The 25,781-nt window shown below is 32.4% G+C and overlaps 1 protein-coding gene across 1 annotated transcript in view; it reads left to right on the forward strand.

Moving 5' to 3' along the window:
• CASD1 (CAS1 domain containing 1) overlaps positions 1-25,300 on the forward strand; it is a 40,014-nt gene extending 14,714 nt beyond the window's left edge. The window contains 14 exon segments of the mRNA XM_012811453.2: positions 2,233-2,277; positions 2,710-2,833; positions 4,205-4,419; positions 6,028-6,450; positions 7,548-7,637; positions 13,309-13,428; positions 14,437-14,593; positions 16,101-16,180; positions 18,469-18,570; positions 20,522-20,662; positions 21,169-21,246; positions 22,825-22,917; positions 23,800-24,016; positions 24,019-25,300. Coding sequence (XP_012666907.2) covers positions 2,233-2,277; positions 2,710-2,833; positions 4,205-4,419; positions 6,028-6,450; positions 7,548-7,637; positions 13,309-13,428; positions 14,437-14,593; positions 16,101-16,180; positions 18,469-18,570; positions 20,522-20,662; positions 21,169-21,246; positions 22,825-22,917; positions 23,800-24,016; positions 24,019-24,053 — 1,920 coding nt within the window. The 3' untranslated portion in view covers positions 24,054-25,300.
• Positions 25,301-25,781: the final 481 nt, after the last annotated feature.

Genomic DNA, 25,781 nt, shown 5'->3' on the forward strand with positions numbered 1-25,781 from the left:
CCCCCAAAGTGCATCAATGTACACAGTTACCATTCAATAAAAAAAAAAAAAAAAGATAATTCAGGTTGAGAGATGGAAGAGAAGTGGAAGAGGAGGATGAGATTGATACTATGGGAGTTGGAGGAGATAATTCATGGATTATAACTCCAGAAGTGAAAAGGGACGGAATCTAGGCACAGAGTAAGGATTAGGGACATATTTTTACTATCCTGTCAAGGAAAGATAGACTGAGTGAGTATAAGAAGAAGTTGTAAGGATGGGGGAAAGAAGTTAAGAGCACATGTGTTGCATGAATTTTATTTTCTCTATGAAGTTTGAAAATTAGACTTTATACTGAGGAGAAAGAGGACAGGAAGAACTGTGTGACAAATACAAGGCTTGGGGTAGCCACGGTGAAGAATGAGGAAGATAGCTGGGCAGGGTGGTGCACACTTGGAGTCCCAGCTACTGAGAAAGCCAAGGCAGGAGGATTGCTTGAAGCCAGGGGGTTGAGGTTGCATTGAGCTATAATCATGCCACTGCGTACTGGCCCAGATGACAGAGAGAGACCCTGTCTCGCACACACACACACACACACACACTAAAGAGGGAGCCAACTAGGGATGAGGAAATTAAAAAAAATTTTTTTTTTTTTCACTAAAAAATTTTCTAACAGTGTAAAAAGAAGCATGCTGGACTAAGAGTGAGTGGGTGTATCTCTGAAGGAAATGAGTTCATTTTATGATTATTCCCTAGTATTCTGTACTGAGCACATGTTACCTTTATCATAATAACAGATATTTTAATTTTTGTATGTGGATCACATTTTTTCTTATTGTATTACTGGTTATTTTTAAGTGTTTCTGTGTACATTATTATAATATCAGGTTTTTGATGTGATAGAAAGAGCCCTGAACTCAGAAGTCAAAAGACTTCAGTTCTGACTCTGTACCTACAAGGCCTCAGCAATACCCCCAGAGGTGTTCTGAATCTGTATCCATGTTTTATAAGATATGCACAGTATCTTTCTGCCAAATTCATAAAGTGGCAAGCATCTATGTTAAAATGAGATAATTTAAGAGAAAGTACTTGGTAAGTTTCTAAGTACTATATATGTATTATGTTATACTATATATATATATATACACACTTAGCACCACACATAGTATATACTATAATTATATAGATAACATTACTATATGTCGTATTATATACTAAAATTATAGATAGTATAATATGTACTATAATTAATACTAATTAGTATAATTATATACTAATAATATAGTATAGCTGTACACTTTACACAGTATACAGTAATCTCCCTCTTATCCATGGTAAATACATTGTAAGACCCCCCTACCCCCAGTAGATACCTGAAACCAAGGATCTTACCAATCCTCTATATATACTGTGTTTTTTTCTATACCAACATACGTATATTAAAGTTTGTAAATTAATCACAATAAGACATTAATAGTAATAAAATAGAACAATTAACAGTATGCCAGTAACACTTCTTGTACTTTGAGGCCATTATTAAATAAAATAAGGGTTATTTGAAAACAAGCATTGCATTAGTCTAATAGTCGATCTGATAACCAAGATGACAACTAAGGGACAATGGGTAGGTAGTAAATACAACATGGTACTCTGGACAGAGGGACGATACCTATCCCGGGTAGGACAATGGAGGATGGTATGAAATTTTATCATGTTACTCAGAATGACACACACTTAAAAAGTTATGAATTGTTTATTTCTGGAATTTTCCTTTTAATACTTTTGGACTGGAGTTGACTGTGGGTAACTGAAATAGCAGAAAGTGAAGTCACGGATAAGGAGAGATTACTATAATGTTGCATTTGGTGAAAATTTCTAGGGATTTCTACCCCCTGCCCCTACGTGTGGTCTTTAATGATTATCAGTTTATTTTGTTAAATACACATTGAATTGAGCTTCCCTAAAGGTTATATTTCTTTAGGGCACTGACCTTGTATTTTATTTAACATACTGTGTGCCCTATAGGCTTCCATAAGTACCTTTTAATTTACTAACACAATACACTAGAGCTTTACCTTAAGTAATTTAGTGTTCAGATTAATACTAGGTTATGTTACATTTCAGTAATAGGTTTTTTTGTAAATGCATTTAGAAGGAAGAACTTAAATTTTAAGGAAAAAAATTAAATAATTTAGCTTGTATTAATTCCCTGAACTGAATATAATACTATACTGAAGCTTTTTCTTCCTTTAGGATTCCATTGCAAAGCCCCATGTGATTGTAGCAGGAGCTGCCACGGCAAGTTATTAACTGTATTCTTACATCATAATTTTTGTTTCACACTTAAGGATATGCTAAGAAAAAGTCAACTTATGTCAAATAGAATTCTTGATTGTACTTACCTTTTAATTCTTATTTCTATTATAATCAGACTGAATTTTTTAAAAAGCCCTGAATGAACTTAGGAAATTTGGTGTTACATATCAGTATTATTTTATACCTAAAACTGTATTCTTCTTAATTGTCATACATTATAAGTCTAATTTTATGACAGCTTTTTTTCTAATTGCCTTTATATGTTTCATGAAATGATTTTACTGAATTTTATTCTAAGATTGAATAAATTAGGGAATTATCTTAAAATAGTAACCCTATCATAATAAGTAAGTTATATACTTTAATTTTTCTGTGAAAAATACTGAATTAATGATTAATTTCCCTTGTTATTAGTGGTCCATCAAGATTCACAATGGTAGCAATGAAGCACTTTCGCAATACAAAATGAACATTACCTCCATAGCACCACTTTTAGAAAAATTGGCAAAGACTAGTGATGTTTATTGGGTCTTACAAGGTAAGGAATAAATAATGAAAATGTCATATTGTATATATTTTGAGGCACAGGTTTTTATTATCTCCTGTTTCAAGATGCAAAGTTATTGCTTTATGAGAATAACTTTTGAAATAAGGTTTACAAGATGAGAATAAACTGGAGTTATTTGCTTTCCTTTTTTAAGTGTAAGGAACAGACTAATAAATACAATAAGTAAAAAATAAGTAAATAAAAAATATTCTCCAAGGATCCTCAACAGGCAAAATGGTTGTAGAATATAACAAAGAGATAAGTCCTAAAGGCAAATGAGATCTTTACCTCTGGTTTTTTATTTCTTACAAAGAATATTTATTGTGATAAGTAAATATGGAGAAGAAGTATTAGTAAATCTGTTTCATAATATTAGAAATATTGGAAGTAAATATACTTTTAAATTGACAGAATATTGTGTGAATATTGAAATATTGTGTGAATGTTTAAATTCATGCCATCTATTTAATAGCTTATACTTGGTAATGAAATTCTTTAAGAGAAAATAGACATTAGGTTAACTCATTTCAGGAATTTATTGAATGTCCATTATTTAATACCCAGCACAATATGAAATGACCTGGGTATTTTCACAATTCAAGGTGTACGTCAGAAACTCTTATGATTCTTTTCAAGTTGAATGTCACAATAAAAAGAATATGAAAAGGTTGTGATGATCTGTTCTATATCCTTGTTCTATTCAAAGACTCATTGTTAACCTTTCTCTTACTAAAATGAGAAAAATTTAAATATATTATAAATTATTTGTAGTAAGTGATAAGAGAGTAGACAGACCTTGATCCTAAATAATATTGACTCCTAATTGTATGAACAGAGTTTACAGAATTAAGTAGTGACAGCAGAAAAGAAAAAAAAAATGGGCTGCTACTCTTAATTAGGCAACATTCCGTAGTCCAGTTTTAATTCCTTATTATCCAGTATAACCCAGTATTCCAACATTTTAAACTCGTAGGAGATGCTAGAACATAAAAATGTTTCCCTAAAGCTATGTACATAGAGAAGGAACAAAAATTCTTTAAATTTGGGTGACCCCTGTGGCTCAAAGGAGTAGGGCGCCAGCCCCATATACCGGAGGTGGCAGATTCAAACCCAGCCCCTGCCAAAAACTGAAAAAAAAAAAAAATTCTTTAAATTTGAGGGAGTTTACTGGTTGACTCAAAAACTTAATATAAGGTAGGAAATCTATTTATCTTAGCTAGCTTTATGTACAAATGAATTATTAGGTACCCAGTATATACATTTTAGAAACAAAATATGAAATGTCGATTAAATAGCTCCATGTTCACAGCTTTTACCAATAGGGATTTCTAATGTGTTTTTAAAAATGTGTTTCACATGTAGATCCTGTTTATGAAGATCTGTTAAGTGAAAATAGGAAGATGATCACTAATGAGAAGATAGATGCCTACAACGAAGCTGCAGTCAGTATTTTGAATAGTAGCACCAGAAATTCTAAATCGAATGTTAAGATGTTCAGTGTTTCCAAATTAATTGCTCAAGAAACTATCATGGAATCTTTGGATGGCTTACATCTTCCTGAATCAAGCAGAGAAACTGTAAGGAATCTTGTATTTGTCAGTAGATGGGAACTATAATATCAATTGGTTACAGGCATAAGTCATTATAACTTTGGTAATTTACTTTATTGCAGTTTTAATTACTTGTAGTTGTTCCCTCTAAAGGTACATCCAGAAATAGTTTTGCTTTCTCTCATCTAGCTGAACATACAAGTAGGAGTTTTAGTGTACTCTAAGAGAGGAAGATGTTATGGAAAGGATGAAATGAAACTTCATTTATTGAGTACTAATCACTGTTACAATACCTTGTCTCACACGCTCTTAGCGTGCGCATGTTTGAAAACTGCTTTATGTTGTCCTTAACTTCAAACTTTAAGCTGTCAAGATTAATAAAGAACTCTTCAATGACAAGTGCATTTTTTAACATATAGAATAATTTTTATTGTTTCCTATAATCTATACCCTAAACGTGATTCACTGTACAAAGTAGGTGTTGAACAAATTCAGGTTGACTGATGGAAAGAGATTTGGATCAACTGTGAAGGAGAACTGCATAACTATAAATTTTCACACATAGTAGAACAAATTATTTCGTGTTCTTTTAAATCCTATGAAGCAATGGTCTTAACCTTTTTTGAAGATCGCACAAACTCTTTGAGTATATGATAATAAGCCATGGTTCTGTTCCTCTGTGCAGAAAATGTGTGTGTTTGCTTGTACACACAGTTCTCTGTGTACTTAAAGAGGCTTTGTAGACTTCCCCTAAAAGCTGATTAAGAACCTTGCAGTGGAATTTGTAAGTTAGTATCTGTAAGCGTGTTAGTGTAGAACCTCCTGAAGTCTCAGGGCTAAAAGGATGGGGTTACTAAACGTTTGAGTACTTTAAATATTTAGGCTTAAATAATATTATCATCTAGAGTTCCACAAACACCTGAACTACAAAGTGTTTATGAAATTAGAAACTGACTGAAACTTTAACTGGATAGAATCTTGACAGCTTTCCTAGAATAATTTCATTATAATCAAAGCATGTTGAAGCTTCTGTATTGTAGTTAACATTAGAAATCTTAAAACTGTAGAATCCTAAGTGGTCTATAAACTATAGACCAAATGAAAGGTGTACTATAAATATTGTTTGCTAAGAATTAATAATTTTTCACTGATGATATTATTACATTCTTTTATCACATCTAAATAGTAGAGTCTCTGTATGTTCTGTTTTGAAAGTTTGTTAGTTAAAATTCTTTGGTCCTTGATATCTGTCAGTATTTTTTTAATCAAAGGTCAAGACTCATTAGCAGCCATGAAATCAGTATTTTTTTTAAAAAAAGAATAGAATAGAACAATCTCAGAGTGCATTCCAAGTAGTAAGGGTAAGTATTGTTTCCTGTAATGTATCCTGGGTCATGTTATAAAATGAGTTTTTTATTATGGATCATAGTCCCGGAAGTTTGAAACACCCTGAACTAGCTGTTGAAAGATTGAAGGAACACCATCATTTGAATGAGTGTTTGGGAAGTGGGGGCAAAAAGTATGAAAAAGCAGTTTGGTTTCAGTGCTGAAAACTCAGCAGTATTCACAGGAGAAAATCTAATGTAAAATACATCACTGACAAGATAATAACCAAATAACTTGATTTGTTCACAGAGTGCAATGATTCTTATGAACGTATATTGCAATAAGATTTTGAAGCCTGTAGATGGTTCCTGTTGTCAACCTCGGCCTCCTCTTACTCTCATACAGAAGCTAGCTGCTTGCTTTTTCACCTTATCTATTATTGGATATTTAATTTTTTATATAATTCATCGTAATGCTCATCGGAAGAATAAGTCATGTACTGATTTGGAAAGTGGAGAGGAAAAGAAAAATATTATCACTATCCCTGTGTCTCCATTAGAAGTACTTTTACAGTCTTTCTGCAAACTTGGTCTGATTATGGCTTATTTCTATATGTGTGATCGTGCAAATCTGTTTATGAAGGAAAACAAGTTTTATACGCATTCATCTTTCTTTATTCCAATTATCTACATCTTGGTTTTGGGAGTATTTTACAATGAAAATACTAAGGAGGTAAGAGTCATTTTCTTCTTAGCTCATATTATCCTTCTTTTATCATTACAATCGTTACATTAAATAAAATGTCATCTATCATGCTAGAATAGACAAACATATTTAAAGAGGAGGATGAGGGAATATTGTAGTTACACCTCACTTAACTGTAGTTTTTCAGAACAGTTTGGAAGAAGTTCAGAGTTGCATGTAAATTGTTGAAAAGGTGGGAAATATGATTGTGAAAAAGATACCATGACTTAGTGTTATCTTGCCTGCTTGGGAATGGAGAAAGTGGAGGCTCCTGATTTTACAGTGGTCTTTAATCACAAGATGCTATCATCTTTAATAAATTAAAAACATATAATTATACATATTAACAAACACTAGTCTGTATGAAGATATGTTTATATATTTCTCAGTCAGACATATATCCACACAAATTAGAACTTACATAATGATGTGGACTACTCAGTAGCATTTTGAATTTCCTATTTTTGAATTTTCTATTTTAGAATTTCCTATTTTTCAATAGTCTGTCATTGCTAAGAATGCTAAGAAAAGAATATTTGTGTAACATCTCAGAGTATTTGTCTTACATCTTTACAAGGCATGATTCATTTGAATTAGTAAGTTCTATTGTCAAAAAATACCTCTCCTTTAACGATTATTAATCAGTTCTTCATATCTAGTAAGAATTACAAAGGGAAATAAACTAAACTATAATAGAGCTTTTTCCGACAAAGTCTGAAAGAACTATAAGGTCTTTTTTTAACTCAGAAATTCTAAAGAAAATTACAGAATGCCGTTTTTAGGTTTATAAATATTCACATCTATTGTAGTTTAAATGTCATTTTAATATAAAACCAAAAGAATCAACTTAAATATTCAAAATCTCCTTTAGTTTATATTTACTTTTTAAATTCATATTATAATTAATATAGTTTTATGATCTCTTTTATCAGAAAATAAAATGACAACTTTTAACTGCCCCTCCAAGATTCTTTTGAAAAGAGCATTACCCTTATATTTTGTAAGAAAAATTTTAGCATACTTAATATAGACTGTCTAAATAATTTATGGTGAATTTTAAAACAGATTCTGATTCCTTTACACAGACTAAAGTATTAAATAGAGAACAAACAGATGAATGGAAAGGCTGGATGCAACTAGTAATTTTGATTTATCACATCTCTGGAGCAAGTACAGTAAGTATTTTACATTCAGAAAGTATAGGAAATGTCATTTTAATGGGTTTTTTGTGTGTTTTTGCTTCTCTACCCATTAGAGACCCTTCTTATTTTGCACTTGATGTCCTGTCTTCACATTCTTCTCTTAACTCTTTAAGAAGTATAATTTTAATAGCAAAAATAATTTTTAAGAGACAAGGAAATAGGCTCAGCGCCTGTGGCGCAAGTGGCTAAGGCACCAGCCACATATACCTGAGCTGGCGGGTTCGAATCCAGCCCTGGCCCGCCACACAACAATGGTGGCTGCAACCAAAAAAAATAGCCAGGCCTTGTGGTGAGCTCCTGTGGTCCCAGCTACTTGGGAGGCAGAGGCAGGAGACTTGCTCGAGCCCAGAAGTTGGTGGTTGTTGTGAGCTATGATGGCACAGCACTCTACCCAGGGGACAGCTTGAGACTGTGTCTCAAAAAAAAAGAGACAAGGAAATACTTGATTTGTATTTACTTTCTCTTAATTATAATGATGGGAATATCTGATATCTAAAAGAGTTATTTCTTGTCATCTTATTGAGCAGGAAATTTAAAGTTATCAAGAAACGTTATAGGTGACAATTACAAAGGATTTAGATAAGCAAGTTACTATCAAAAGAAATCAAATTGTATTTTTATATTCTTCACTTCTATGAAGTTTGATCCACTATCTTTACATTTTTAAAGTTAAAAAACTTAGAACTCTCTTGCCTCAGTGTTCAGAGAATCCGGATAAAGATGCACTACCCTCCTAGACCATGAGTATACCATACTTCCTAAGTACTACTGTACCCTTCCTTTGATCACCCAGTATCTTTTGTATGTAGACAAAATAGTTTTTTTCTTCTCCTTCAGTGTATTAAAATACTGTGGCCTTCTTTGCTCCATCAGGGTTAGGAAAAATGTATTTATTTTGAGTTGTAGCATTACCGCTATATCACAGTTAAAACAAGCTTTTAGGGGTGAGGCTAACAACTACTTTTCATGTAGATTTTTATAGTTAAGATACAATCTGACTTCTATACAATATGTTAAAGTTTTAAGAAAGTCATTCATAATTTGGGAGCTACTGAAGTGGGCTTTATTGCTTTATTTGCCTATGTAAAGCACATATCTGTAAATAATATTTAATAAGTTGAGGTAAGAGGGGAGAGTGTTGCCCAGAAAGGAGTATTTTGAAAATTCCATAGCAGCAAATAAGGAGGTGAATAATATTGTTACTGGGGTTTTGCAAGTATCTCCAACAATTTGAAAACAATGTTATTCTTCATTGTCTCTTTATTATTTTCAAAAATTGTTGGTGATTTTATGGTTGATTGAAGGACAGAAGGCAGAGGGATGAAGTGTAATTTTTGCTGCAGTTACATGGCTGTGATACTACATTTGTGGCAACAGTAAAATTCCTGTGGCACTGCAGCTGAAGGGAAGCTAGTGAATCTGAATAGCTATAGAAGAATCGAGACAGTAAAAGGAAGGATAGAGACAGCAAGACAAGGTTTATGAACCCAGCTCAGAATTTGTAGGCTAAATCCAGTGCTTATCTCAGAAGTAAATAGAGATGAATATTGAATCTAGAAATATTTCTGCCATGTGAATAAAGACTGGGTTAATTTGGGGGAAGGAGGGGACTTAAGAAAATATCATTTAGAGACATAATTAATTGGTGACATATTAAAATGTGATACTACTGTAAAAAAAAAATTAGGCAGAAAGAATTAATGGCAGATTGAGTTCTTCAATTCAGTGACTCCAGAAAGTGTTTAGATCGTAAAAGGATGAAGGCAATTTGGTGTTCTATTATAATCATTTACCAACCTAACATTCTAATATATCTTAGACTACAACCCAATACGTTCTAAATTACAGTTTTTAAAAAACATCTCTGTTCTGGAAGAGCATACTTTTCATTAAGAGATGACTATAATGATTAATTAACATGTGCCTATTCTTTTAACCACGATTTCGTGGTTAAAAATGGCCTATATCTACAGTGGCAAAGCATTATTAACATAGGTGATAGCATATTTGGGGACTTGATTCTTGTATATTTGAGGGATTACCCTTATGAAAAATTTTTACTGCCACAATTATGTTAATTACCTAAACTTAATGTTTTTTATTTTGAGTAAAATATGTCAAGCTTCAGTTGTGCCATGTTTTTATGCTAAAAGAGAAAACTATTTAAAAAATTCTAGAGAATTATTAAAATAATCCAGATGGTCTGGCAGATTGTCATCCTTAGTATGAACATTCTTTTAAAATAAAATTCTTAACAAATTGAGATAAAATGCCTTGAACTTTACATGAAGAAAGCAGCAAGTTAGGTATATGCAGTAGGTGATTTTTGTGTTCCATTCTGTTTTTTTTTCCCCCTTTGAGAATTTGTAAGTAACTTTTATAAAGAGACTTCAGTGAAGGGTCATGAGTGAAAATTTGGGGGATAAGAAAAAAAAATAGAACCAGTAGTCAGCCTAGCTATTAACGGTAATGAAGTGGGAATTCCAAATATATTTTTAATACTAAAATTTTGCCGTGAGTAAAACTTGACTCATGAAAAACAGAAACAGTTTGACTTAAAGGAGGTGAAAGAGGCAACACTACTCTATGCAATGTATGATCCTTGATTTAAGGCTCCTACAGCAAAAAATTTTCTTTTGAAACCATAAAGGGTATTACTGGTATAATTGAATAAATTTGAATATGGATTGTATATGAAATACTATTATATTCAGTGACTATGAATGTGTCTTACGTATGCTATTATAATGTGGTCATGTAAGAAAGTATCCTTTCTTCCTAGGAGGGATGTGGAGAAATATTTAGGTGTGCCATCACATGGTCTGCAGCATCCTTTACGTGATTCTGCATGGCATCTAGGTGCCCAGTGTACTATTCTTACAACTTTTCTGTTGGTTGAAAACATCTTAAGATAAAAGTATAGGGGTGGCGCCTGAAGCTCAGTGAGTAGGGTGCCGGCCCCATATGCTGAGGATGGTGGGTTCAAACCCGGCCCCAGTCAAACTGCAACATAAAAATAGCTGGGCGTTGTGGTGGGCGCCTGTAGTCCTAGCTATACGGGAGGCTGAGGCAAGAGAATCACCTAAGCCCAAAAGCTGGAGGTTTCTGTGAGCTGTGATGCCACAGCACTCTACTGAAGGTGACAAAGTGAGACACTGTCTCTAAAAAAAAAACATAAAAGTATGGGGGAAATATTACATGAAATTTGTAATAGGCCAATATTGGCAGGAACTTGGAAAATTGTCATGATGGTATTTAATTTTATTTAAATGAATAGTATTTACTGCTTAAATATAATAACCAACACCAACTTTGCAGTCCCAGATCCGGTCTTAACAGTGATTTGAAAGTATATTTTATGGAGAGTGATTAAAGTAATCGGGAATAGTTAACCTAAATTTGACATCTGTTTTCAAATACTTGTAGAGCTATCAGATGTAAGAGTGACTTAGCTTGGACATACAGCCTTAAAGCTAGACTCTCTACTACAATACCTACTAGTTACATGTGGCTGTTGAGCACTTTGTAGCTAGTCAGAATTGAGATGTGCTGGAACTGTGAAGTATGTACCAGATTAAATACAATTATGATCAATTCATACTAAGTTCAAAAACTTTGTAGAAAGAAACAATGGGAAATATCTCATTACATGTTGAAATAATATTTTGGATACACTGTGTTAAACAAAATATATATATTGATAGTAGTTTCATTTGTTTCTTTTAACTTTTTAAATGTTCTGGTAGCCATATCAAAAAATTATTTATATGGCTCATATTTTAGTTCTGTTGGACAGGACAAAGCTACTACTCCAGAGGGCTGAAGTTAGTAGCTTTTACATACAGATTTCAACTTTTCATGAAAAGGAACTTTATAGTAATTAATAACCACTTATAAGTGGAATGAATTGCCTTGGGAGTTTATATGTTTTATGCTATTAAAAGTTACTTAGGCAAGTCTAGGAAAGGGATATTTTAGAGTGCATTCAAGAATGAGATAAAGGCATAGGTTTGGATTAGGTTTAATAACTTTAAAGTTTTAAAGTTATTCAGTACTACTTTTCCTACCTTCATCTTTGTGATTCTAATGTATCATTGAAAATTTCTGATATTTAATAAGGAGATAAGACATTTAAAAGTAGCTAATAAGGAAGGGCAATAAATAAAATTCTGCATTTGCATTATCGGAGCTATAGGAACTCCAGAAGGTGCAATGATATTCATCAGATAGCAAAGATTAGAATTTTTAACCAGGTTCTGAAGGAAAATAGAAGTTGAATAAGCAAAATGTATTTAGGGGAAACGTATTCCAAGGCAGAATTAAGAGGTAAACAAAGTGAGTTGACCAGGAAACTCAAGAAGAACCAGTTTAGGAGACAGCAAATCAATCATTTTGCTTAGAGTGAAGGCTAGGTAGAAGAATTTATGATCTATTATAGGTTCCGAGTTTTTTTTTTCCTCCAGAAAAAATACTCTTCCCCCAAAAGGAAACAGATATAATCAAGGGTGTTCAAGCCCTTATATATCTACTTAATGTGTCCACTTAATTATTTTGTCTTACAAAGCATCACTTGAGGAAGATACGTCTAAAATGGCCATAAACAATATTAATGCTGGATAATTGCAGGAGTGATCACACAGGTCCATAAAATATTAATAGAAGCCAAAGAAATGTTATATAGATCTAGTAGTTACTCTAGAAAGAATGGCCTTATAATTGCGAGGATTGGATGTCATTGAACAAGCCTTTTAAAGATTATTTTTTAAAAGCGTGCTGGTTATATTGTGGAGATCAAGAATAGACCCCTAAGGTCCAGTGTGTGGTGGATAGACAGAATGACAGTGTTCTAAAGCTGTGAATGAGATAACATTTCTAGAGACTCCTAGCATATGCCATGTTGCATTTCATTCAGTTTAGGCAGAAGTGAAGATGTGATGCTCTGGAAAACCATGATAAAGCTATGATTATGATTGCAGGAATTGGGCATGATGAAGATTGTGATGTAGGAATATAAACCAAAATTATTTCATAAAATAAACATGGGAAGGAAATAATATTCCTAGATTGTGTTTGCATGTTTTTGAAAATATGTATTTTTCGTAATAATATTACGAGTAGTCATTTGACCACTTATAGGTCTAAAGTCTATATATTTGAAGGGGTCAAAAATGTGCGATTTTTGTTTATTTTGTTTTTCATCATGAAAATATAAAGCCCAGAGTAATTTTATATTCAGGATATATAGTGATTAATGATTTTAACTATCATATATTGAATTCTAACTGGGTGCAAGTTAATATACCAAGTACTTCACATTTATCCCATTCATTCCTCATAAGAACCCTTTAAAGAAGGAGGTGATAGTCTCATTTTGCAGACTGCAAAATTTAAAGTCACATAGCTGAAAAATGGCAGAACCAGAATTTGCACCTAAGTCTGTCTGATTCCAAAATCTACATTTTTGTAATCCCTGCTATAGTGCCTAACTTTTGAGGATAAACTTTTCATTGAACTAATGCCAAATGACAACAGTGACTTATTATCTTTGTTAAATGTACTCGTTTTGGTGATCCAAAATGAATTATAGTAGTATATAGTACAGTTGATGCCAACGTTTATTTTCCCTGTTTATTTCTGTCAACAGTTCTTGCCTGTATACATGCACATTCGAGTTCTGGTTGCTGCTTATCTGTTTCAGACAGGGTATGGGCATTTCTCGTATTTTTGGATCAAAGGAGACTTTGGAATCCATAGAGTATGTCAGGTGGGAATGTATTCAGTTATTTTAATTTTCTTTCAAGTCAACATACTTTTGCACCTAACTATTGAGCAGAAATAAATATGGTCATTATAAGACCATGAATAATTTGAATTTATGAAATAGCACTTTAAAATTGTATTATTTCTATGTTCTATATTTAGTAATTTGCAATAAACAATGTAATTAGTGATGGGAAATGTAATTTAAATAAATATATAATGAAAGCACTGGTTTAAAAAAGACAGCTTGCTGATTCACTTCAGTTTTGTAGAAGTATACCTAGTAATCTGGAATTATTATATGATGGTATGTTTTCTCAGAGAAGAGGATTAGTATTTATTAAATTTCTCTTCTGTTAAGTAGTTTCTAAACATTATTTTATTTACCCTCCATCACAACCCTAAGTTGTTATCCCTGTGTTTACAGATGAGAAAACTAAGGCTCAGAGAGGTTAAATGATTTGCCCAAGGTTACATAAAATCAGTGAATAGAATAAAACTAATACAAATCAGCCCAAATTCTGTGTTCTTTGAATGACATCAAAACTGATACCTAAAATGACTGTTAAAAAGGTCCCAAAGACACTTAGAGGAATATTATTTTGTATCTATGACAACTCTCAATTTAATCCCAAATGGGGTGAATCAACATCAAACAAGAGATGAAATGACACCCCTTTCTTGAAATAATCTAATCTCTGTTTATATACTATAGCTCTAGGAAAGAGGTTTACAATTCTTTTTTCCTGCATTTAACAAGATGGCAATTGCAGTAAGAGGACAGCTTGGGCTAGTGCTTTGCTGGGATTTAGTTAATATAACAATGCATAAGTATTTTATATTCACCTCTTTATAGTGATTGTAGAACAAATGTAATTTTAGGTATAAGTAAAATATACTTCCATAGTTATTTCTGAGTCTTAAATGTTTATACTCTGGCAGAGAAAATGTCTTTGCTGTTCATGTGTACCTGGAATTGGAATGAAAACCATTTTCTTCTCCTTTTTAATAGGTCTTATTTCGCCTCAATTTCCTGGTGGTGGTCTTATGTATAGTAATGGATCGGCCTTATCAGTTCTATTACTTTGTCCCTTTGGTCACAGTATGGTTCATGACCATATATGTTACATTAGCAATATGGCCACAAATAATCCAAAAAAAAGCAAACGGTAAATATACTCTTAATAATGTTAATAAATCTATTATTTTGGTGTACTAGATTTCTTTTTAATTGCTAAAGGCTATTTTTTTATTAATAGATGTAAATAGTACAGTTTTGACATTTTAAAATTTTGTTTTTTAAGTTTTTCTAAATATTACAGCTTAATAGTTCAATTAATGTAACAGTAAAGAATAATAGCTTACATTTATGTGTGTGCATTTTCCCTTTTCTAAGTTTCAATTTTTCAAAGCCTTTTTATATAATACCTAAGGCCACAGTTTTCAAACTGTCTCGTACAGAGCCACAGTAGAGGGGTGGCTCTGAAGTAGAGGGAGCGAGAAGAGAAAAAGGAATGCCAAGTAGGACTCCAGGCCCCTACATCCTGCTTCAACTTTGGCAGCTCCCTTTATTTCATTTCTTATATAGAGAGATTACGAGTAAATATTCATTTACAATTAAAGTTTAAATGTCGATCAAAGTTTAAAAGCCTTAACATAATTTGTCTATTAGACAACCATTTAAGCTGTTACTGTCAACCTGTTTTATGTATAAGGAACCAAAAGGTTGTTGTTTACAAATTTCACATAGTCAGTTACTGATAATGTTCAAAGTAAGGCCACAGTCATTTATCTTAATTTTTTACCTTCAAGATCGTATCATTAAAATAAAATTTTCCCTTTTTTTGAAAAATCATTTACTTTTTAAAATGTATTTAACTTGACTCTTTCAACTAACTATTATATTTCAAAAAATTTTTTCAGGGGCGTCACCTGTGGCTCAGAGTAGGGTGCCGGCCCCATATGCTGGAGGTGGTGGGTTCAAACCCAGCCCCGGCCAAAAACTGCAAAAAAATAAAATTTTTTTTTCATTGGCTGTTTTGAAACATCAAGTACTTTTTCAGGAAAGACTTGAACTCCATCCAATCTCTGTTAAAATTCCTTAATTTATTTAGATAGCCTCTGTAGTTTAATTTCTTTATACCAATCCAGCATATTATCTAATAAACAGTCAATATGTATAAACTTTGAACACATTTCAAATATGTATATGTTAAAAAATATCATATGGTTAAATCCTAGTTCATTAGGGAGCTTAAACGCTCTCTTTGCAACTTTAATAAAGTTTAAGCAATATTACCTAATTTATATTCAACATAAGTATTTGTTAAAATTACATTGAACATATTGTCCCAAATTTTGTTGTAACTTTCACTAATGAATAGGTAGAATGGAATCCAGGAGGCATTTTAAAATGTATTTATAGTAGATGAACAGCAAGTATCTAAAGTATCAGTGATACCCTATGGCCTCATTCTTAGCAAGAATCTTCCACCTGATTTTTGTTTTGCCCTACTTATAATGTATACTGGCTAGATGTATTTTGTGTATCCTTGTAAGCAGCCTTAAATTGCTTTGAGAATTATTCAGGGTATAAATACATTAAATAGAAAATGTTTAATATGTTTTCTAATACAAATTCATATGTGTTAGTAAATTAAATATTTTCTCTCTTAGGAAATTGTTTCTGGCATTTTGGCTTACTGTTGAAACTAGCCTTTTTGCTGTTATTCATATGTTTTTTGGCATATTCTCAGGTTTGTACAGTCTTTTCCGTTTATATTTTGTGATATTTACTTTAAAGTTCAAGTCTATTAAAGTATGTGTGAAGACTGAGGTTTTTTTTTTTTTTAAGCTTCATTTTTTAATGACTGTAATAAAAGTGTCACTCTATAGTTGACTACTCCATGTAGTTCTTTTGAGATATATCTACTTTTGTTACCACTGTTTTTGTTGTAAGAGCAATTTAAAGCTCTTCCTCTGGCAGTTGTTCAGGATCCATTTTACTTGACTTGGATCAATCAAACGTTTATTTGAATGCCTCTTATAAGACACTACTCTAAGTGGAGATCAAAATTCTCTTGACAGAATGTGCAACTTAGTTTGTGCATTATTCATTGCATCAAAGTATTACTTGATTTTTCTATAACTACATAGAGTAAAATTTTGGCAGTTAGTAAAACCAGCTTGGGAGCAAAGGGATATGTATGTATGTAGTGTGTTTAATTTTATAAAATTTGGTCATTTTCCTAGCTCTAACTTTTGATCCCTCTGTTCTGATGGTTGAAACTTTCTCACTTTAGCAGAGTAGCAGTCAGCTGCCTGCTGACTAAATCCTTCAGGCAGATGTGTTATTTGGGCAGCATGAAGTTTATAACAACCTTTTAATTTGAATGTCTATAGTTGTGACTTATTCTGTGGTTTACTTGCACCTCTAACACTGTGCCTGAAACAGCCAGGCATACATGCCCTATAGGCATGTTGTGTGTATATACATATAATCCTAGAAAGCTGTTGGAGGCATTTTTGTAGGCTTTTATACTTATTTTAATACTTAAGAGCATTTAAAACATTATTATTGCTTGCTAACATTCAAAGTTTTTTTTTAATAGATCAATAAAATAAAGAAGTAACAGACAGATATATAAAGAACTAGCCAAGTAATAGCAATAACTACTGGACAGTTATTCATTAAAATTCCCAACACTCTTTGGGTACTTTTGAAGGAAAGAGAAGAAAGCTGACCAGAGGTTCAATATAGGGATTAGGAACATTTCTCTAGCTTTCAGTCAGTGCTGACCACTGGCACAAGAAAGAAAAAGATTCCCACTCCACTGCAGCCCCACTATCTTTCACAAACTAGGTTGCCTGATAAATATTTATTTTTTGATCATGTTAAGAAATAAATTTGAATTAGAATTAAATTTTAAATGGTAAATACATCTTATATAATGTCTGAAATATGCCACATATATAATCAATGAGATATTTTTATATAATATATACCTATTATATATCTATATTCGTGTCAGCATATGTGACCTATATATGTTATATGGCAACTCTTTTGGGACATAAATTTTGAAAGAATCTATTTTTAATATGTACATTTTAAATTCTCGTTCAATGGAGAGTATTGTAGTTTATAACGAGTTTGATGAAAATACTTCAAATTGTATATAAAACGAGCACATTGTACTCCCCCCAAAATATATATATAATATATTCCACATTTTGTCTTTGGTTTGTAATAGCCTTTTTATAATCATGATGTTATGTTTTTATGATGTGGCATAAGGTCTCATGGTGGAACTTTCCTTAATTGAGTTTGTCATCGTTCTTTAGTCTGGAAATTGAGGTTTTTGTTCTCTTGTCTGAAAGACTTCATTAATGTGCAGGAATGTACCCAAGACTTTTGTCCCTTCATTCCCAGATTTTCCAGGCTGTCAGATTAATAAGAGAGTGTTATTCAATAATTTGACCAGAGTAAAATTGTAAACTTTGCTTCAGAGGCTAGTAATGACATTTGGGTATGGTTGGTTGAGAAAAATGACTAATTTAGAAGAGTCATTTAACTCAGGTAGTTAATTATAGATTATTAAGAACATTTGGAGAAAGGTAACTATATTTTAACCTTAACAATCATTCTTTAGGGTATCGATACCATGTTACCTGAGGTATTTTGTATTTTTCTGTTTGATTAGTAAATATTAGGTGTTTTGTGTTAAAAACCTTAAATAGAATAATTTTCTGATTACTGGGTTTGGGGGGTTTTAATTTTGCACTCTCAGTAGCCTTTCATGTGAAGTAAAAATAAGTGACAGAGTTTTAAATCATCTTTTTTAGCCACTGGTAAAATAAATTTATTGTTAAATATATTTCAAATGAAGTGATATTTACAAATGAAATAAAGACAATTTTAAAACTGTAAATGATGCATACATAGTCCTAACTTTTTTTAAAAAAACCTGTAATTTATCATAGAATTGCAAAGCAATTATTGACTTGTGTCATCACAATTTATTTTCTGAATTCCTTTTTTCAGGGTGCATTTGAAAAGATCTTTTCTCTTTGGCCATTGTCCAAGTGTTTTGAACTGAAAGGGAATGTATATGAATGGTGGTTCAGATGGAGGTTAGACCGTTATGTACGTATTTACTTTGTGATATTTTGTCGTTATATTGTTAGAAAATGGTTCAGAATCTTTTTCATTTATCTTTACTTAATTTTAGAATAAAGAAACATGTTGATGTAGTAAATCAAAGCAGTCCACTACTACCACTACCCTTTTTTCTTTGTAGCATTGGAAGGGTATGCATATATATGAAGATCAGCTAGAAAAATATTAGTTAAAAATGTCTATAAAGTGGCCTTTGCCTGACTTGTAATTTTAACTGATAGGTAATCTGACATATATGCTTCAGCCATGCAAAATAATATTTATTAAGCCCCAGTATGTGCCCTACATACTGGTTTTGTTATGAGATGCACAATATTAGAAAGAAGACATGCCTCCAGGCTGCTAAGCCTTAAGAATCTAGTTTAAAATTCAAGATTACTGTTAATAATGGGGTGCTAAAGGCTGGGCATGGTGGCTCACACCTGTAGTCCCAACAGTGTGGGAGGCCATGGCAGGTAGATCTCCTGAGCTTAGAGGTTGGAGACTAGCATGAGCAGGAGTGAGCCACTGTGAGACCCCAACTCTACAAAAAAAAAAAAAACAAAAAAAAAAAACCAGGCATTGTGATGGGCACCTATAATCCCAGCTACTTAGGAGGCAAAGGGCAAGAGAATCGCTAAAGGAAGAAAGAAAAAAAAAATTAAAAAAAAATAATGAGGTGCTAAACTATGTAATACGGATTTTGTGGTAGAAGAGTGCAAAGAAGAAAGAGCAGTGTCTTGGATTATTTTATGAACTTGATTTTAAAGGATGATCAAGATTTAACTGATCAAGAAAATGTAGAACATCTAGCACAGCATTTGGAAATAATAGACATTAAATAGATGTTAATTATTTCAATTTTTTCCCTTTTTCTTTCATCTTTGACTCATCTTTTTCTCGTGCCAAATGTTTTTAGTGCCTATTCTGTGCCATTTTTGGTTTCCAGTATCTACACACATATACTTTCCAATGTACCGCATTGCATTTCAAAAGCATATGAATAAAAATCTTTGCTAAAATCTCCATAGCAAGTAATTTTAAATTTGCAACTTTCTCAGTAATGCAGTCACTTATGGTATGATTTCTTAGCCTGTCTAGGTTGCTGTAATAGAATACTACAGATGGGGTGGCTTATAAATAGTAAAAATTTATTTATCACACTTCTGGAGACTGTCAAGTCTGAGATTACATCACCAGCAGATTTGGTGTCTGGTGAGGCCAGATTCATAGACAGCTGCCTTCTCTCTGAGTTCTCCTGAGGAAGAGGTGGCAAGGGAGCTCTCAGGGGTCTATTTTATAAAGGGTGCTAATCCCATTCATGAAGGCCTCAGCCTCACTACCTCTAATCACCCACCAAAGGCCTTACCTCCAAAATGATCACACTGGGGAATTAGGTTTCAACATATGAATTGTGGGTGGACACAAACATTCAGTCTATTAAAGTGATGGTTCACATTAAGTCTTTGTTTAAAAAAAAGCTGATGTGCTTTCTGGTCTGCCTTTCCCCTCCCCCCATTCTTACGTGCATGTGCTTCTTTTTAAAGTGTTATTGGTGCTGTTGTTATTTGTTGCATTTGACCAAAATGTGTTTGTCTTTGTTGGGTACATTTACATTTTATCATGTCTTTAGGAGAGTTTCTTTATTATTTTTAAATTATCTTTATTACTTGCTATTGAGACCTGCCCAAATGAACTGTCTTTATCTTACCTTGTTGCAAGAGGTGTTTGCTTGTCTCTGGGGGATGATTTCTAACAGTCATTGGCTTTATTTCATTGCTTCAAGTTTTACTATTGAAGTTTAAATCCTTCATAGAAACACCAAACCTTTAAGCTGTTACCCTACTTTCTTTTATGTGTATTCCTAAACAATTCAATATTTTTACTATATTTTGATAGGTGACTATTTAAAACAATTGTTTTTGTCTTTATTTTTCAGGTAGTCTTCCATGGAATGTTGTTTGCTTTCATTTATCTGGCTTTACAGAAACGCCAATTACTTTCTGAAGGAAAGGGTGAACCTCTTTTTCCAAACAAAATTTCAAATTTTCTGTTGTTTATTTCAGTAGTTTCTTTTTTGGTAAGTTTTGAAATTTGAAAATTTCTAATTTTCCAAAATTCTAAATGACATAAAATTAACTTTAAGATTTAGGATGTCTTATTTTTATGAATAAATCTTCACTTTTCAAATTCTTTTTTCTCTTATTTTTCTAATTGGGCATAAATTTCAAAGGAAAAAATATATAAGTTAAATATGAAGAATGACTGAGAGCTCAATGAAATGAGAATTTTATAAGTTATAATATATTTGGAAAAAATAAAATGTAAGGTATTTGATGTAAAGAGCCTTCATTGCCTCCTCATCACTATTTCCAGAAAAACACAGACCTACGCACCTCTTTCTCTGCTTTCTGACATCTGGACAGTTGCGCAAACCTGTGGGCACTTTTTACTGATGCTTTTTGTATGCCATAATGAAGTATAAGGTTATAAATAAAGAGAACTATAAAAAGAAATTGTGAGAATTAGGCTTCTTTAAGAATTAACCGTTTTGTGAACTGTTACATACATTTTTTTTTGTTTTAGACCTATTCCATCTGGGCTAGCAGTTGTAAAAACAAAGCAGAGTGCAATGAACTCCATCCATCTGTTTCTGTGGTACAGGTAACAATTTAGCAAAATGTTTACTTTTAATTCTTGATAAGACCATTGTTTTTAGAGGCAAAGAGATTTAAGAGCAAACTTCAGAAAATGGAAGAAGTTACTTAATCTCTCTAAGTCCTTCCTCTGAATTAATATTAAACTCTCTTTCAAAGGGTGGTTGACAAGGGTACATGCGAATCTCTCTACATGTAGAATATAAATGTCTTACCACAATAACTAAGAAAAAGACATGAAGGCTATGTTAACCAGTTGGATGAAAGTACTTCAAATTGTATAGAGAAACAGTACACTGTACCCCATGATAGTATTAATTATGATGATTAATTATTATGATTTAATTTTTTTTAAAAAAAGGGTGGTTGTATTAAATGTATGGAAATGATCTAGCTTAGTATTTGTCACCTGATGGGCACTTAGTAAATGTTAATTCCACTTATATTTGCTTTTTCAACACTTATTTATTCAAATTTATCTCTTTAATCATAGCTATTATCTACTGTGTGTTAAGTAACATGCTAGATGTAAGAGGCTCAATGTTAAGATAAAGCACCTTCCCTCAAGAAGCTTAGTCTAATAGAGATACAGATCAATAAACATTCATTCATTCATTCATTTAACAATTTTTTATTCACTTAACAATATTTGATACTGTATGCTAGACATTGCACTAAGGGTTGCAGTGATAACCAAATCAGACACATTTCTTACCCTCATGGAGCCTATGTTAGGCTGTTATAGATAATAATCATATAAAATTGATTATATATGTTATAGATAGTAATCATATAAAAACTGCATTATTAGAAGTAGGAGTACATAATTCTATAAGAGAATATAATAAGGGCATATTACCAAGTTGGAATTAAATAGGAGTGGTTGGGGCTCAGGGATGATTTCCCTGAGAAAATTAAACTGAGGATGGAGGGATGAAGGCACAGTGGGCAACGAGAACTTAGGCTCTGGATTAGAAGGGAGCACGGTACATTCAGGGAACATAAAGAATGCCAGTGCTGTGGGAACTCACAGAGCCAGAGTCTAGAGAAGTGTGTGCTAATGACTGTTAGAGGTGGGCAGAGGCTGGGGGATACTCAAATCAGATTAACATTTTCCAGAGATACGACACCTCTGGTTGCAGGTAACCATAGGTCATTGTGATTAGTGTGAGAATGATTAAATATAAGTTGCTTTGGAAACACATGAGAAGTCTTCCTAGTCAATCTTGATATCAGCGCAGAGTTCTTGGAGGAAGTAGCATCTACTACATAAATGTGATACCAACTTTTTCCGCAAAAGAAAGGCATCAGGAAAATTTGTGTTTTTCCCAATATACATTAAATAAAATTGTTCGGCCGTATACTATCTAAAATCTGCTTAGGTATGCAGTCCATATATAAAGAAATCCAGTCTGGGTGGACTCTAGGGCAAAAATAACTTCCTAATACTTTGTTTAAGAAAATTCTGTTAAGTGTCAAGTTCAAGAACATGAATACAATAAAGGTACCAGTCAAAGGAAAGCTTAATGTAAAATGCTTTTCAACAAGGGCATTATTAATATTTGCTTTCGTGGATTCTCTTTAGATTTTAGCCTTCATCCTTATTCGGAACATCCCTGGATACGCGCGTTCTGTTTACAGTTCATTTTTTGCTTGGTTTGGAAAAATTTCATTAGAGGTTGGTACAATAAGATTTTGCTTTATCTTGCACAACCAAGTGTTAAATGTGTGTGTGCACGTATGTGGGTATGGGTATGTATGTGTGGATTTATAAATCTGAGAGCCTTTTTTTTTAAACAAAAGCTCTGTTATATATGGAATTATAAGAGCAAAGTATTTTAGAGCGTTTTAAAAGCCATATTTAAAAATGACTAGATACAGATGACTGTCAAAATATTATTTATGTTGTGTTAAGCTTTGATATAACCAAGATGCTGAGATCAGGAGAGAAAAATATTAGACCAGATATAAGGGAAATCAAGCAGAGAGGATTTTGATTTGTGGTTGGTTCATCTGCATAATTAAATATTGTATTACTGGAATTCAGTTTATTAATGTTTACCGTAATAAAATTTACCCTTATTGCAATTGGAAATTATGGGAAAAAACTTAAACTCATTACATTTTGTATGAGAGACATAATAAGAAATAATCTACAAAATCAGTTTAAACAGTGGATTTTAAAATATATTCTGAGTCGTCGGAGCTTTATTATTTGAAATAGAATGTTTTAAAACAGTAGAATTTATATTATAATCATAACAGGTATATTTTAACGTGTAAAATTTATTAAATTTTTTTAGTAGGGAAAATAGGTTTCTCTTTGAGTCCTTGAATAAATGTTCTGTGTTTTTAATCTCACTGATAAGAGAAATTGTATAGAAGTAGGAATTCTAGAAAGTATACTCTGCAAGGGACTTTCAAGGCCAATAGTGAATCAGATGGTTTCAGAAAAGCCTTCTACTGTTATTACACTATCAAATATTTAAATTAGGAAAAACTATGATTTTATTTATGGACCCTCTGCACACATCTAACTTTAAATATTTTTTTCTCCTAGCTGTTTATCTGCCAATATCACATATGGCTGGCAGCAGACACACGGGGTATCTTGGTGCTCATTCCTGGAAACCCGATGCTCAACATCATTGTCAGCACTTTCATATTTGTTTGTGTGGCACATGAAATCTCTCAGATCACTAATGATCTGGCACACATTATTATTCCTAAAGATAACTCATCTCTCTTGAAAAGGTTGGCATGTATAGCTGCATTTTTTTGTGGACTCCTCATCTTATCATCCATTCAAGATAAATCAAAAGATTAGGTTCCTAAAACTTAACTCTTTTGGCTTACTTTGTGTCTGCCTGAAGAAGAAAAACATCTATGTGGAGATATAAATAGATATGTAAATATAAATACGTGTGGCAAGAGGACAGTTCTGTGACATCTATTGAACATGCATGATTGTATATACTGGAAATGTATATAGCAATGTGAAATACTAAAAAGAATCGATGAACCAGAATGCGTTGTATAGGATTGCATGTGAAAATTTCTTTTTCTACTGAATCTATATTTCCATTTATAAGTGATTTTAAGTTAACCTATGAAAGCAGGGAAATGATTACCTTTCCAGCAAAAAGTACAGATAATTTAATTTAGCTTAGTGAGGCCACTGAGTGTTTTGATATTACTAAATTTGTGTTTATAAAACTGCACCTGTATTCATCATGGAACTTCCTATTTCACTGAAAACTTTCTTACTCAAAAATGACTGCAGTGTTGTTTTCTTGTCATATGTGCAATGTTATGGAATGATAAACAGTATGCCTTTAATTTATATGTGTTCATGTTCTGATGTTAAATGTTCCTGAAATGATTTTTCTTCCTAACTGTGGTTTTCGGGTATACAAGCCTAAATCTTTGTATACTTTGTGTTACATAGTAGTTCTAGGGTTCCATGGCAGGAGGTTTGTCACTGTTGGTGTTACGTTGCTTCTTTTTATGAAATGGCCAAATTTTCTTTCCAATCCAAACATGCACCCGTTTCCCTTCCACAAGCTACACCAGTGTAATACCAATTGCCCTGTGGATCCATTTAATATATTTTCTCCCCAATAATTAATTTTTGTATATTATTTCCAATGTTTGGAAAGCTCTTTATAGCCATTTTGGTATTCCCCCCTCCTGTTTTTAAAAAATATTTATCAGTCTGAACTTGTGCAGTGTAGTAAACATGTAAATTGTTATGATTAAGATGTATTACCATGAGTAGAGTTTTAAGTAAACCAGTGACTTTGGGCAATAAATATTTTTGTTTGTTTTGTTTTGTTCTTACAAGCTAACTATTAGAAGTACACATTTATTTATCTGTACAGATTTGATTATGATTTTTAATGTTTGAAAGATTGCACTTGTTTGCTTTTACTATGTGGGGTAAAATATTTTTTCTGTTCACCGTATGTGAAAATATGGAGTAATTTAAACATTAAATAAACGTCTGTGGATGCTTATTTTTCTATTGGCAAAGTATCAATTAAACTATATGTGTTCTCTTTTTACAAAGCTGGATCCATTAATGATTGGTTTAAATTTTAATTCATTTATTCAATTTAAATTTGCTTTTTCAAAGTCTTAATGTGTAGGGATAAGTTTGTAATAATCCTCTTATTGGAGCGTCTGAGGATTATCAGCTTTCCACCGAGGCAGTTTAAGCGTTATGGTTTATTATTAGTTTTGCTTAAAGATTTAAAAACATTAATTATTTCTGTAGCACTGGATTTATGTGCTACTGATATATTCCCATTAATTGAGGAATATTTCTCGGACAGAAATGTGTGTTCTTTCCTTTTCTCTCTTCTTCTGCCCTTACTTAATCTTTTGACATTTCCCAGATAGACAATTGTAATGATTCATTGCTCTGCCTCCTAGACTGCAGCCTTATAAGTAGGGAATAGTTTAGTTATAAATCAAAAACTTCCAAGTACTGTGATCACATTATTCTTGCTCATGTAGCTTGCCAATGAGGAGAATGCATTT

Source organism: Otolemur garnettii, unplaced genomic scaffold (assembly GCF_000181295.1).
Source record: "Otolemur garnettii isolate 467f Iridium unplaced genomic scaffold, OtoGar3 scaffold00005, whole genome shotgun sequence".
NCBI lineage: Eukaryota > Metazoa > Chordata > Mammalia > Primates > Galagidae > Otolemur > Otolemur garnettii.